The 15,756-nt window shown below is 49.5% G+C and overlaps 1 protein-coding gene across 1 annotated transcript in view; it reads left to right on the top strand.

The window, feature by feature from the left end:
- Positions 1-318: 318 nt before the first annotated feature.
- Positions 319-15,756, top strand: part of tmem8b (transmembrane protein 8B) — a 43,365-nt gene continuing 27,927 nt past the window's right edge. The window contains exons 1-5 of the mRNA XM_076033372.1: positions 319-960; positions 7,477-7,666; positions 8,205-8,412; positions 13,692-13,825; positions 15,015-15,283. Of these exons, the coding sequence (XP_075889487.1) occupies positions 876-960; positions 7,477-7,666; positions 8,205-8,412; positions 13,692-13,825; positions 15,015-15,283 (886 nt within the window). The 5' untranslated portion in view covers positions 319-875. The remainder of the gene's footprint in view (positions 961-7,476; positions 7,667-8,204; positions 8,413-13,691; positions 13,826-15,014; positions 15,284-15,756) is intronic.

A 15,756-nucleotide genomic window follows, 5' to 3' on the forward strand; every position in this document is an offset into this window, starting at 1 on the left:
TCACCAGTCTCGAGTAGCTTGCCAAATTTGGTGAATTTTGGAGTATGTTAAGGGAGGCTGAATGGAATTTGAAACCGCATAAGTGCCATAAAAAGAGAAAGAAACATTACAAATGTAATCGAGTCTTGGCGTAACACTGGGCTCAGTCCTATTTTTCTGGCAGGGAGCTAAAATTGTTGGAGGCTGCAGACAGAGGGCTAAAATAAGACCCACCCATCCCAGAAATTCATAGATTTTTTTTTTGATAATTAATAAAGCAAGGTTATTCCATGTTAGTCCAAAAAAAAGAAAAGAAAAAGAAAAAGGATAGTAATCACAATCATAAATATAAAGATCTGCTCAGGAACACAGCATCTGAATTTTAGTGTAAGAAAAACCTTGCTGCAAAATGAATGAACCCTCCTAAATCTGTGGGACCTTCTGTGATTTCAGCAGGACTGGAGGCTCTCTGATCAAGTGCCCTGTCCCCTCCCCCTCAACTTGTCCAAGGTCCTGGATGAAGAGGATAAAGAAGGAAGAGCAGAAGAAATAGGAGGAGGAGGAGGAGAATAAGGGGGCTGCAACCTCTGTGTGCCGGAACGACGAGCCCCGTGCTGCAATCTACGTGTGCAGCGCGCCGCCGACTGACAGCGCCGCTGCTCCAATGAGGAGGGGCGCACATCCGGGCGCCGTCAAATCAAAGCCGGAGGGGAGTGCGCGGGGCCGTCCTCGTCCCGGTTACGTCATGCACAAACAGCTGGTCGCTGGCAAAGGGAAAAAGAGCCGTGGAGAAGAAAAAAAAATGTAGACGAGCGCGCGCGGTGACGGGCGAGCAGCAGCACGCGGGCCGGACCGGAGCCCCTTCCAACAAACCGACGGCGAGAGTTGTGCTGGCAATGCGGCGGCCGCAGCGCCGGGGGTCGGCGTGGAGCCCCCCGCGGCTCCTCCTGCTGGTCTACACCTCTCTGTGCGCCCTCGGAGGTGAGTGTTGGGGGGTTGGGTTGGGGGGGGTGACGGGACTCGTCCTGTTGTCGGTGCGCGTGCGTGCGTGCTGGTGTGCGTGTATGTGCGAGCGCGCTTGTGGCTTTCGATTCACGGAGGAGCTGTCCGTTGTGTCGGTGGTGCTGAAATCCTCCTCCGGTGGGAAGCAGCAGCGGTGGCAGCGGCGGGGCAGCGGATCCGGTGCGGAGCCGCTTCTTCCTCCTCCTCCTCCCCCTCCACCGCCGCCGCCGCCGCCTCTGTATCAGCTCTGCTCTGTTTCCCCACAAACAGCCTGGATCAAGTTGTTTGACGCATGGGGCTGCTGCTGCTGCTGCTGCTGCTGCTGCTGCCGCTGCCTCTGCTGATAATGGCACGCAACAAATCAAGTGCTCCTGTGCGGGCTTAGTGTGTCTTCAAGAGAGAGAGAGAGAAAAAAAAATAACAACCCCCAAAAACAAACAAACAAACAAAGAAACACCACACAGAGCACGCACGCCTCAGGCTGGACTCGGGCTTCTGGTTTGCTTGCCGCCTTTCTTTTGTTCCAGCGAGGCAAAAGTTGAGGCAGGGAGCAGCTTGGAGGGAACAATGAGACAGTGAGTGCCGGAGTTGAATCTCATTGTTTCCCTGCTTTTGAGCTTGCCCTTTAATTTGGGTTGCGTAATCAGAGGGGAAATAGGAAATGTGGGCAAAAAGTATGTCCCCCCCCCCCACCCCTATCCCTTCCTCCCAAACTCTCATATTTATACACACAAGAGGAGGTGTTTTCTGGCTTTTCACGCTCACATCGACCGCCTTTGCTGTTTCAGTACACGGGCACGACACACACACACACACACACACACACACACTCACACACAAAAAAAAAACATGACACTACAATGAATCTCTGCCGCACACGCCTGCACGTAAAGTCCTCACAAGGACGCTGCGGTCCTGTGATTGACTTGTTGCTGTTTCGCTCCATCGGGTCGGGTGAATCTTGCATTATTGGGTTGGAGACGGACTGATCAATTTTCCTTTTGTCACCCTCTGTAGTTGTGTTCTCTTTGCTCACCCAGCCGGGCGAATCGAAGGGACTTCACTTGAGGGTGTGCGGACGCAGGAATAAATGTGAACCCCCAACCCCCTTCCCCTGGACAATAATTCACGCTAATTTAATTGGCCATTGTTCCCGAGGAGGAGCAGCCGAGCCGGCGGTTGAATAAGATGTCAGTTTTGGTGGCGAGCCCGTCGGGGTTCGGGCCAGTGACAGCTCTGTTGTCGACGTCTTTGAGGGCGGCGGAAGACGATCCTGTCATTTTCACGGCTTTGTGCCTTTTGCGCCTGTTGGTGGGTGAAAGCAATATGAGGCAGCCGGTCCGACCACTGCTGCCAAATATTTTCACTTGATTCCGCTATTATTGGATGTGCTGCTGGTGCTTTGATGGATAGATAGAGAGACAGATAGATATTGATATGCTCTAATTATAGTTAGTTATCCTGGCAGGAGCCTTTCCCTTTGGAAAGAAAAAGGAAAACCCCTCAGAATTACAGAAATCCTACCAGCGGCGGCAGCTCCTGCTTTCTGTACAAAGGAGGAGCAGTGAAAAAGCAGCTTTTACCTACGCCTTTCCAAAACATAACGAGTAAAGACGATCCGGCTGAGCTCTGTGGGATAAACCTGTAGTTTAGATGACAAAAAGCGGGATTATGTCAGTATTAAGCCTCTAACAGTGTGAAGCGGTGGTTGGGAGGCGCTCGGGTGAAAGCGTCGAGGTGTTCGGCCGCCTGCGCCGGCAGATGAAACGTCTTCACTTAAGCAGAAACAAAAACACGCCTGTGAGCGTCTTTCTTTTCCCCCTCCAAACCACTGTCGCACCTTCACATTGTGTGCGTGCATGCGTGCGTGTGTGTGTGTGTGTGTGTGTGTGTGTGTGTGTGTGTGTGTAGCCGTTGCATTGTGTGGTTGCAGGCGGCTTGCTGCCGATGCCGCTGCTTGTTTATATGTGGGTCGTATCCCGTGCAGGATCTTCTGCGTGAAATGAATATGCAAGTTCATTATTCTGGCTTTTTGCTAAAATTAGCTCCTGCCGCACGTGGGTTCCGGTTTATGCATTTCATTTTAAACACGACGGCCTCGGCTGCTGACGTGTCTTCTTGGTAACGCGCTCGCCGCTGGACCTTAAGACTTTGTGTCTCTGTTCATTTCCCTTAGATTCGCTGCTCAGGTGTCCAGGGACACTGGACAGTGTCCACTTTTTACCAGTCAAAGATCACTCCCCTGCTTTATGAATTCTAGATTTTGTATGCTGGGTGAATAACAATATGAATATAAAAGCGAAGGGAAAAAAAAATTCGGCAAGATAAACATTGTAATTTGCCATCCTTTAATAATTATTATCTCTCAGCCTGTTCCACTGGGTCCTGACCCCCAGGTGGAATCAGCAGGGTCACAGAGCGGAGAGTGGAAGTGAAATTTCACTGTAATAAAAGGTGACTTTGCCGTAATTGAGGTTTCATTGCCCGAGGAATGTTATAATGAGCAATTGGATCTAATTTAAAGATGTGCTTTGAATGGAGCGGTCGCCATCCATAACCGCTTTATGTTCGCCGGGTATAAAATGAAGAGAAATGGGTTTTTCTTTTTCAGGAAGGCGTCTCTGCCCCGCCAACAGCTGCCAAAGTTGCGTTTTGTTCGTTTTTAGAGGTCCGTTGAAGAACAAACACACAAGTTTGTCCAGTCACGCTGTAAGCCGGCACGCCTGGTGGAACATTTCCTAAACCCTTTGGAGTTATCTCACGTATCCATCCGGTGGAGAGCAACTCGGAGAAAGTGTTTGGGAAGAGGAGGTAAAAACTTGGAGGTTGTCTGGGCGGAACTATCTGTCCATCACAGGCAAGCTGGCTGGGAACAGCGGTGCGGTGCTTAGCACTGTCTGATCTCGGCAGGAAGGTTGAGTCCGACTCAGGCCCTCCTCAGTGGAGCTCGGAGTCCTCTCACTATTATGTCTGCGTGGGGTTTCAAACCAGGCGATCCCACTCTCTAGGCTGTGCAGGGTTTGTTTGTGAAACCCCTGTCTTCACAGCTGGGAAAGACTCCCACCAACCCATGAATGGACGGGTGGAGTCTGTCACCAGACTCACCGGCTTTTGGCTTTGCTTGACGCACTTCAGGCTTCATGACGTCCACCAAACAGTCTTTCACCTCCTGCTAGTGTTGAAGTCCAAACTGCACCAACAGAGCGTAAAACAGCAGCAGCTGGATTTTTGAAAGAAAAAAAAAAAATCCTGAGTAGGCCCAGTCCAAGACTGAGACAAGACTCAGAGTCAGAGACGAGACGAGACCCTTCATGGTCCCGAGGCCGGTCTTGAGACCAAGACCAGCCTGGAGGACTACAAGACGACCTCTTGCATCGTGGTTGGATCTGTGGAGGCTGTTTAAGACGTGCAGGGACCCGGTTTGTTTTGCTGTCCAGCCTAGAGCTTCCTCATTCGATGCAAAGAAATCTAGCCTTGATGAACACGCACCCTCTCTCTTACCTCACCGTCTCTTTGCCTGCAAAGGAAGCTTTTTGGTTATTTGGGTCCGACTGTAGCATTGAGATGACTTAAAAATGTTGATTTGATTTGATTTGATTTGATTTGATTTGATTTGATTTGATTTGATTTGATTATGTATTTTGAACATGAAAGAAAATAAAAGGGATACAAAAACCAAAACATACGAAAGAAAAATTAAAAAACATATAAATAAAAAAAAAATAGGATAAGTGAACAAACACCAGTGAAATAATACATCAAAATAATATTAGTCATGCTTGAAAAGGGGTAGGAAGAAGTGAGCACGCTAGAGTTTAGCAAGATGGACGAGCAAGGTCCAAGGTTAGTCATGTCAGCGTGCAGCTACAAAGGGACCTATGGCGGAGCAGAACCAGGTCATGTGACCAGACATAAACTGCCAGGAAACAGTAAACAGGGACTCCCAGGTGCTGCTTGCTGCAGAGCTGGGAGGAGCAGGATTTGGCCTTTGCTCCACGGAGATAAACTGCTTCTCTCCGCCTCCTCGTTCGGCCCCTTCAGCATTCAGGGCCGCTCCTGCAGGTGAGCGCTCCCAGCTCTGAGGACTCTGTAATGGCGCGGGTCAGAGCCAAGTAGGCATTTCTATATTATTTCCCTCCCCTCCCTTGACTCACCTACCCCGGAACCCTTCGCAAACAACCTTTGCATTAATGCACCGGCGGCTCGGCGGCTCGGCGGCGGCTCGGCGGCGGGTCGTTTGGGTTTTTCGCTCTGCATCGTCGCTGAGACACAAAGCAGGAGCACCAGCCAGCCTCCGCACTGTCTCACCTTTTCATATATATAGATATACATATAAATATATATGTACATCTCTCTCTCTCTCTCTCTCTCTCTCTCTCTATATATATATATATATATATATCTATATATATATATATATACATATATTTAAATTTTAATTAACTCACCGCCACCTCTCCACTGTTCCCCATGAATATCTTTTCATTGTGTTTTTTCGTCACGTCTTCATTTTGTTCATATTTGCAACCTGTGATAAATAATCCCCCCCTCTCTGAGGACAGCAGATAGTGGAAGACACCACCGCAGGCGCTCCCGGCGCAGACGGCCGATATGCGGGGACGCAAAGGGGACTTTGCAGAAATAAAAAAAAAAAACAACCTTTTTTCTCTTCGGCGGCGCATCGAGGGGCCTCCACGATCGCTTCCCTCGGCTTCCTTTCGCTCTTTCGCTCACGTGTCTTCATTTCCATGGACGACGCTCACTTCACAGATGCGTCGTGTTCTGAGTGCAGCACAGGGAGAGGATTCACGTTCAATTCTTTTTTTTAATTTCTTAAAAAAAAATTAATAATAAATAAATAAATCTAGATGCTGGCTGTCTCTCTTATGGGGGTAATGTGTGGGATTACACCTGTCGCTTGCTTCCAGGCGTCTGAATGCGGCACCCTCGGGCTCGGAATGTAATCCCGAGGATTTGACGCCACGCCGGGTTGCGAGTGAGCCTGCGTGTGTAGAGACACCCCCCCCCCCCGCCCGCCCCCCACCCCGCCAACCCCCCCACCCCACCCCTTCCCCGTCAGGCGGCGGAGCGTTGATCGCGTGTTTAGACGATCTGGCTCCTCGCTTGCGGAGGTTCAAGGAGATTCTCGTCTTTATGGGCTTTAATGTCACACAGACGCATGAATCACGTCACCGGAAAATTGTTTGTGCTCGCTCGGTCGGAGTGAGCGTGTGCGTCACCGTCAGTCGGCGCCGCCGGCCTGGACGGGTGCAGTAAAATTGGTCAGATTTTTTTTTATTTAATTATTTTTTTTAATATATAGACTTAGTTTGTTTAGCTAGGTGTGGATATAATGTAAGGACTGGTCCAGGGTGTCACCCTGCCTTCGCCCTGCAACCTTGAATGTGGGAAGAAGCGGGTATTGAAAATGGATGGATGGATATAATGTAAGACGCTCAGGCGAGCGCAGCGCTTTATTCAGGGCCACGAGGTGCGACGCTGCTAATACGTCGACGCCAGTTCGGATTCTGTAGGCACGTCATTGTGAAAAAAAAAGAAGAAGAAATTCTCTTCATGATTAATGTGCCCATGTAAACGCACTGATGCATCATCAGACTAATATCCCGCTAACGCGTCGAGTGAAGATGTTAACAAGGAACGTATTTGATTAAAAACCAGCTTGGTGTTGTTAATGCTGAAAAGTCCCACACTGTCCCCATTTACACAGCTTTGTTTCAGACTCCAGTGGAGCAACTCATTATCTAAAAGACAAACAAAACAAAAAGCTTTCCAGAGAACAGCCAACACTCCGCATCCACTTTATCAGGTCAATGTTTAATTGGCTTTTTAATGCTAAGGGCTTATCAGCCAATCCCATGGCTGCAGCCCGATGCCTTTTGGGTATGTAGACGTGGTGAAGGCGACTCGCAGAAGTTCACAAGTGAGCTTCAGAGTGGGGATGGAAGGGGACTGGAGTGACTCTGGACGTGGTCGCAGGTGCCAGGCGGACTGGTCCGAGCGTGTCGCGGACCGCCTCTGGGCTTTTCACAAGATCGCAACCAACCCGAGGGCTCACAAAGGGTGGGGGTCAAAAATGTCCATCGAGCGGCCACTGTGTGGAGGAAAATGCCTTGCTTATGTCGGGGGTCAGAGGTCATCGTTGGCAGACTGGCTAACCAGGTGCTAGCAAGGTGCACCAAAGCAAAAGTAGCAAAGTGGCTGGTAAGTGTATTTAGCCCTCTGTTTGCTTCCACTGCTCTATATTCCTTTGTTTGCAATGCCAATCCAAGAAGATTCACCGGCTAGTTTTTTTTTTAGCATCACGCTAACTCGACTCCCATTCTAACTAGCGCGCGCTCTCGGCCGCGGCTATCGGACGAAGCTAACGCGCTGCCTCTCCAAAAGCCAAACCCTCCCTGCAGCTGCGCCAGTGGCCCCGTCTGTACTTCCTCTCAACGTCTAAAGGATCTATTTTCCCTCCTCTGTTCTCCACAGATTGCCTTTTCGTGACTGAGTACTTCACACGCACGCCTCGCAAGCTGAGCGCGTTCAAATCCTTCGCCAGCGTGGAGCTGTTCCACTTCAACGTGCCTGACGACACCATGATGGCCGTGTGGAACCTCATCACCTTCAAGGAACAAGGGGGCACCTTTGGAGACAGCTGCCCCAACCGCAACGTGACAGTGTAAGGCGGCTCCGCCGACATTATTCATTATTCACCCCACCGCACCGCACCCCCTCCCCCAACCCCTCCCCGGCCCCCCCGAAGCCGCTTAAGTAAATCTTAAAGACTTTCTGTTCTGCCGGCTCAAGTGTGCTCCTCCTGCCGGGTAAAAATAGATATTCATCAGCACCTTACAGCCGCCCTTTGCCTTTGGGAAAAGTGTTACAGCCGATGATTAAACCTCAGCAGCGTCAGCGGTCTGGCTATATGGAGGAGCCGCTGTTTAGCATTTCATTTTTGCCCGGTCCGTCTTTATCATATTGGTTATTAGAAAAAAGGGTCTCAGGTGGCCCATACACGGCTGCAACATATTTGTGATGTATCGTCTGGACTGTACGCAGGCCCGTATCTGATCCTTCAGTCGCTCGACCTGTCCGCAGGGAGCCCAGCTGCGCCCTCGCAGAGGAACGCTTTCGCTGTTTGTGTAAATATTTGAGGCCGGGAGACAGGGATTGAATTTTTTTTGGGGGGGCGGGGGGTGGGGCTTTGTGATTAATAGGTACTTCAGATCCGGGGCTCCTCCAGTCATCAACCCCCTGCTCACCAGCTTCCCCCGGGACACGATCGTCCCGGGGTCCTTCGCCGTGACTCTGACGTGGACTCTCCCAAACCGCACGACGGGAGCGTTCAACGTGACCAGCCCGCTGCCCGGCGACTGGTTCCTGGCGGCGCACCTACCCAAGGACGAGGGCAAGATCTCCGTCAAGGTGAGGCCCGTAGAATCGGCGGCAACGTTGAGAGCCACCGCATGTTTCCGGCATCTCCGGTTTGCCTGGGTGTCCTCCTGACGGAAGTCACGTTGTTAGCGGACATCACTTCTAGACTCCACAGCCACTCCCCGCTGCCACGTCACCTGAGTTCAGACCTTCTACCACCACCAAAGCACCAGAAATTATTTCTTTTTACAAAGCACCATTGGCTCGCCCTGTGAAGTGATGAACTGATCTTGAAACAAGCGACAACAAACAACAACAAATACAACAACGACAGCTAACATGACCGGTGGCCTCTTGCCTTGTGGCGCGCCGTGGCAACGCTCTGGTGCGCAGCAGCGAGGTGTGAGGTCTGAGCCAGTGTGTCAGCAGGGCAGCAGGGGCGGAGCCAGGATTTTCTCCTTGGGGGTGGCCAAAGGGTGACATCGTGACTCACGTAGGAGTGGCAATAAGTAGATATGACATGTTAGAAATACATATATAGAGGTGTGTATGTATAGAGATGATTGTTTTTAATGATAATTATTATGATTGTGAGTACTGCGATGAAGTGGCCACTTGTCCAGGGTGTCACCCTGCCTTCGCCCTGAGACAGCTGGGAGAGGCCCCAGCAGACAACCAGGACCCTGAATAGGAATAAGTGGGTGTAGAAGATGAATGAATGAATGAATGAATGAATGAATGATTGTGAGTATAGTTGTTTCCAACAGTCAGCATGTCACCACTCCTGTGAATTAGAGAACAGGAAATGTTCCTAAATGTCCAAATGTAATCAAGTCAGAACTATGTGTCAAGAAAAGATAGTGGACATTAATTTAACAAAGACATGTCTTGAGATGCTGTAGTGAGGGGGGCTGAGAAAAAATGTCTTTCACCTTGGACACATTTTCTCAGCTTCGTGCGCGCAGCTCGGCTTTTTAATTAGCCTCCTGTGTGATTAAAAGTGTTTTACGAGCGACCCGAGCACGGCGACCCACCATCAAATAGAAAACAAAGCGAGCCGGCCGTCGGATATGAAGACGCCAACGGGTCGGTCGTACAAATGGCAATATTGTAAAAAAACAAAAGCATTAAGCGTCGGCCAAGGACGGCTTCCACTGCGGCGCCGCAGGGAGAATAAAATCAAAATATTAAAAACAAGTTAGGGGACCACATAAGCTGGAAAAAGGAACTGCATTATAAAATCACAGTTCAGCTCGTCAATGAAAGCTTGAAGCGGTGGCAGCGGGCCGATGGGATGTCAGCGGACGTCTCACTGAACACCAACGAGCCAACGGACGAGATCGCCGTCTCGCTGTTCGTCGTTTCCGAAAAAAAAACAACAAACAAAAAAAACAAAAAAAACCCACCCGCAACAAAGTCGTAAATCCTAAACGATAAGCACGTCTTCCGCCCTCACCTCTCACTTAATTCCCTCTTTGTGGCGGAGAAAGGGAGAAAAAAAGAGCGTAAATCAAATGGGAATGATGATTTGTTGAGATTTTATTAGTATTCCAGGCGGCGTCGCAGAGCCTTAAGAGGCAGAACAGCGTCAGAGAGTTTTTCTTCATCTCATCATGCTCTCCCGTTTGGCCTCGTAAACGCCCGCTGATTTCCATTTCATTTTCATTTATTTGTCCCTGGCTTGGTCCACATCAGCCCCCCCCCACCCACCAGGCCTCCAACCCACCTCGCCGCTCGTGCCTTTTCTTTTGTGCTTTCCGCCGGTTATAAAACACCCAACAAGAAGCAGAAAAAAGGCAAACCTGGACGCTACAACAATCGCCGGCATCATCAAAAGTCGCTCTGAGCGCCGCGACAAAAGGCTGGGCGGGCGGCCCGGCCCGGCCCGGCCCGGCCCGACCAGGCCCGGCCCTCCGATGTCACGCTGCGCGGCTGGAACCCATTCCACAATCTGCCGTCTCAAGCAATTTTTTATTATTTTTTTCAACCGCCGACGCCGACGTTTTCACAGAAGCGCCGCATTTCCAGCAGGAAGTGAGCTCGACCAACAGGAAGTTCGGGGCCAAGTGCGTTTCTCTTAATTACAGTCAGCAGCGTCGGGAAGATTACTTTGCAAGTGTGGCAACGTGTGCAAATGTGTGTTACAATTACAAGTCCCCCCCATTGAAAGGGTGATAGTGTCGCTATTCCAATGACTTTATCAAAGTAATGTAACACATCTCGATTTGATTACATTTTCATTCCTTTTCTTCATTTTCAATACATGTTCTCCGCTGTTATCACACAAAGAAACAAAAGAGTCAATATAGCAGCAGTATATAGGCACAAACTAATCAAGAAACCTGTCACTCCACCCCCCCCAAAAAATAAATAAATAAATAAATAAATAAATAAAATAAATGACATAAAATAAAATAAAATACAAACAGGTCAGTGTATGACATTATTACTGATTTAGACACTTGGTATAACAGATAAATGATTATAGTGCAGATACGGTTGCCATATTTTCAAAAAAGTGTTACTGTGTACTGATTTCTGAGGCGGGGGCGCTGCAATTCTGAACTGGACGGGACAACCAATCAGAAGAAATAAAATGAATCAACGTAAGGCACGGCCTTCCTTGTAAAAACTGGTCAGACGTAATTAAAATTGTCATCATGAAGAATTCCGCTAGTCACTGTAATTCAATGATACTTTTCCCAGTAACTTAACTGGTTGCATTAATCTTCACTTGAATTGATTGAATGACTTGATGGCGTTACGTGGAGCTCGTTCCTCCCCCAGCACTGACAGTCAGCAGACACTGAACTCTCCGGATCGGAGTCTCCCCCCCCCCTCCCGGGTCTGAACCGACCTCGCGTTGTAGTCTAGAAGTCAAGAGTAGACGCCGGCGAAAGAGTTTTTTTTTTTTTTCACCCCGTCACGTCATGTTTATCAAGCGCACGCGGTGGCCGCGGCCCCGTTCAGGAGCGCAGTGCAAACAAGGAGACGGCTGGGACGCGATAAGATGAGTAAACCACACTAATGTGTGCTCATCCAGCCAATCATCTTTGCACACACACGGATGTTTGTTGGCGTGACTCCATCATCGTGTCAGACCACAGATGTAATCTTCGGCCGCTGCAACGGTCACGCTATTTAGATTGACGGAGGCGAAGGTTCAGAGGGAGAAGAGAGTGGAAAAAATTATAAGATTTATTGCTTCAAATGAAATCTGAGAAAGGGTTGTGGAGTGTTTTTTTTTTTTTTTGTGGTGAAATATTTTGTCCACTATTTTTTTTTTTGCCGTTGCTGTTTCCAATCAACAGTTTGAAATATCATAAGTAAAAAAGAATAAACAAGTCGCTACTGCCGTGGAACCGACAGTTGCCCCCCCCACCCCCGACAGTCTGCAGTCAGTTACAATCGCACAATCTTGCCGTGTCTGTTCTTTGCAGTCAGGCATCCACAGCAGGGGCAGGAAGGAATCGGTGAACGAGTCAAAAGAGACGAGGAACCACCACAACTTCCCTCAGAATCATCCATCCAGATTTGAATGTTTGCTCCGGGTTCTCGGTGCACACCGTTACACTCCACCAGCGCAAGTGTGCTGCATTGAAGCGTAAGAAGTGCGCCATCAGGGACACGATGCAGTTCGCAGAGGCTGCAAAGTTGAAATTGCGAGATTAAAATGTTGAACTGCAGTAATAAAGCAGAAACGCAGGACATACTCCAGAGTTTTCCCTAAAATTGCATTTCTCTCTCTCTCTCTCTCTCTCTCTCCACCCCCCCCACCCCCACCCCCTCTCTCTCTCTCTCGCTCTCTCTCTCCCCGGCCCTTTCTAAGTGAAGGGCCTTAAATAATGCAGTAATGTGGATTTTAAACAGGCGCCTCCTAGTGCTTCATCGCAATTGATTTTCAGAAGCTTTAATATGCTGCCAAGACTAAAAGTCTGTAGTAAATAAGTTAACAACCGGGGCCACCGTCCTGCATGACAATGATCACATTTCAGGGGATTTGGTGGGCCGTGCCGCAGGAGCCCCCCGCGCCCTCCCCCCGTATCGGATGAGCCCTAATTAAAACGCAACTTACAGTACACGTCACACGTGCGGCTCCGGCTGACAGGCCGTAATAAATCAAAGGGTCACCCCCGCCGCCTCCCGGAGTAATGCCACATGCCACCGTAATTGTGGCTGGGAGCAGGGGAGAGGTGAGCCACTGGCTGACAGAAACAAAGGACCTCATTTGGAAGTCACACCTGTCCTTTTGAATCAGGTGCACGGGGAGGGGGAAAAAGAGGAGCAGCAGCAGCAGCAGCAGCAGCAGCAGCAGCAGCAGCAGCAGCAGCAGCAGCAGCAGCAGCAGCCGCAGCCGGCGCCCTCCATCCTTCTCCGCCACACATTTTGCGACAGACTGTGCGCACGGTAGCGGCCGTAAGTCATCCTGTCCCGGCCCGGCTCGGCTCGGCTCGCCTTTAATGGTTCACAACAAAGAGATGAAAAGAAAATAGCAGGTGCGTGTTTCACCACGTCGAGTGAGAACAGAGCAGCGTTGGGGACTAACAGGTTACATGTAAAGTGGTTTCGTAATTAAACTACAAAATAAAAATACTTGTAATGAGTTATATTACTGGGAAAAAAAAAATGTGTAATCCGATTACAGTTACTTGTTGTGGGATCGGTCATGATTACACTTTTAATGACATCTGATCCGATCTGACCAAACAAGGCTTAATGTTTGGTCATTTTATCCCTCTTGCTTTGCGTGGTTTTCTCGTGCACGGTCCAAAGGTTGACACTATTCTGATGCTTCTCATTGGTTCTCCTGTCAAATTCGAAATTTCAGCCCCCCCCCCCCTCCCCTACCGCTCGCCCGCCAGTTGAATTGTCTCTGGGTTAGCGGGCCTATCTTTGCAACAATGTGATTGATTTTGCTGTTTTCAGAGACAGCAGGTTCTGCTGCCCTGGGTTTGTGTCTCACAATGATCTCACAGTAACAAGAGGAACTGAATTGGACCTTGTTTTGGGTTCTGCAGGAAGCTCCAACCGCTGAGAATGTTTATTCAAAATGTAATCGAATGTAATTAGTTACATTACTTTTAAAAAAACAATTGAAATAATTACACCACTCTAACTTGTGATCGTCACCGATTATTACATTTGCAAAGTCATGTTGCCATTGCTGGAACCGAGCGACGGGCTTTATGCACACGGCCCTTCAAGGGAGACTTTTCAGCTGCGAATTGAAGCTGAACGATGATGCATGACCTCCGTCGTTCTGCAGAAGTAGCGAGTCACATGGCCGACTAAAGACCCGTGTTGCGCCTTGCTGTGTCGGCTCTGTCCAGGGTCTGTCCGAGGAGTGCCAGTACCTCTTCCAGCCGCAGCTCATCGTCCAGCGGCTGGTGGGCATCTCGGTGCTGTACCCTGGGTACTACATCGACCAGATGATCCCCGTCCACAACAGATCGGCACTTTACAAGTAAGTCTTCCCTGCGAGAGGGAGGGAGAGAGGGAGGGAGAGAGGGAGGGAGAGAGAGAGAGACAGAGAGGATCCGCTGGTGGGGTTTCTCCAGAATCGGACATTAGGTGTTTTAATAAAGGAGCGACCTGGAGCCTCCAGGCCCTTTGTCCAAAGTTCCATTCCTGCCTCTCGACAAACACATCTTGTACTATTTTTCTCCCCCCCTCCTACCACCACCACCACCACCACCACCACTCCTCCTCCTCCTCCCCTTCCTCAAAAAGATGCAATTTCCAAGTGTGCGCTCGCGACGGGAGCACCTTTATTACTTCGCCTCACCTCAGCAACAGGCAGCGAGAGCAGCAGCGGTATTTTTTTTCTCTGTGTTTCTTTCTTCTTCTTTTTTTTTTTTCTCCTCCTTTCAGTTTTTCATTTTCGGCAGAAGGTGCCTGGCAGGAAGGAGATTAATTTCTCTATCAGTTCTGCAAGCTTCCAAAAAAAAAAAAAAAAAAAAAAAAAAAGAATAACAGTGAAAGATGTGAGGGAGGTTTAATTGTTTGTTAAATTATTTATACCCGGATCACAGAAGTTAAACCTTAAACTGAGGTGAGATTTAAAAAACATCTCTATATATATATATGTATATATATATATATATATATATATATACATATACATATATATATATACATGCATATCTATATATGAGGCAGATCGTTTTGATAACCCTGAATGCGTCTCTGCGCTGTACGCAGCAGCGGTCACCTTCCCTCGCTGCTGTTAGCGCTGCATTTAAATAGCATTAGCGGGGGCCTTTGGCTTCATAAAACCATCAGCGCCTTTTCCTGTTCCTCTCACGCCGCGAGATCGCACCGCGGATTTAAAGCTGATCTGCACGGTCGGGTACGGAGAGAGAGAGATATGATTATCGTGCAGTTTCCTTCAGTTAAAGGGATTCTCTCTCTCTCTCTTTTTTTTTCTCTCCTTGCTGGCCGGGAGCCTTGATGTCACAGCAGAGAAATTAGTTTTGTCATTTCGTCGGGTTCGGATTGTACGACAAACTGAAATTGCGTTTTTTTTTTTGTGTGTGTGTCCGATAGACAGCAGCAGCCGTTTGTTGTTTGGCCTCATTCGCAATCGCCTGGTGTGTGTGTGTGTGTGTGTGTGTGTGTGTGTGTGTGTGTGTGTGTGTGTGCGTGCGCCGCAGAGTGTTCATCCCCAACTACGTGTCGAAGGTGAGGGTGCAGCTGGTGAACTGCAGCACCAGGAACAGGAGCGGCGACAGCTGCCCCGTGGTGCTGAAGATCCGGGCGCGGGCGCCGCCGGTGCACAACTCAAGCGCCCTGGACTGCAGGGAGTGGAACCCGTGCCAGTTGGACACCGGGGTTCCCGCCTGGGAGCAGTGGTACTACATCCTGGTGGAGAGATACCTCACCAACTCCAACGTCTACTTTCGCATCGGGGTGCAGGTCACAGGTGAGCGTTCTCTCTCTCTCTCTCTCTCTCTCTCTCTCTCTCTCTCTCTCTCACTCTCTCTCTCTCTCTCTCTCTCTCTCTCTCTCTCCCCGCCCCCCCACTCGGTGATTAATGGCTCTGCCGAGTCTGCCTTTGCCTTTGGCTCGCACTCGCGCTGCTCTTTGGAAATACGGTGTGAAGTTATTACCATCTGTGCTGGCGTACGACAAAGTTTAGCTTTGGTGCGTGAAGTGAAGAAGACAAGAAGTCTGAGCTCTGGCGGGCGATGATTCAACCTCGGTGGCCGTTCCGTTTCGCGCTGGAGTGTGCAACACATGCGAGGGTGGACAAAGTTTTTTTTTTATAAGCACTGAATAAACATGAGATTGAAATCAGCAGATACATATGCATGCCCCCCCCGGAGCGTCTCCTCCTCTCCCAAGGTGAGATAAGAGAAGGAGGCCTGCAAGAGGACGGAGCTCTCTGGAGGGTTT

The sequence above is a fragment of the Nelusetta ayraudi genome, unplaced genomic scaffold (assembly GCF_046127955.1).
Source record: "Nelusetta ayraudi isolate G7.1 ecotype Tasmania unplaced genomic scaffold, CSIRO-AGI_Nayr_v1 ptg000041l, whole genome shotgun sequence".
Taxonomy (NCBI): Eukaryota; Metazoa; Chordata; class Actinopteri; order Tetraodontiformes; family Monacanthidae; genus Nelusetta; species Nelusetta ayraudi.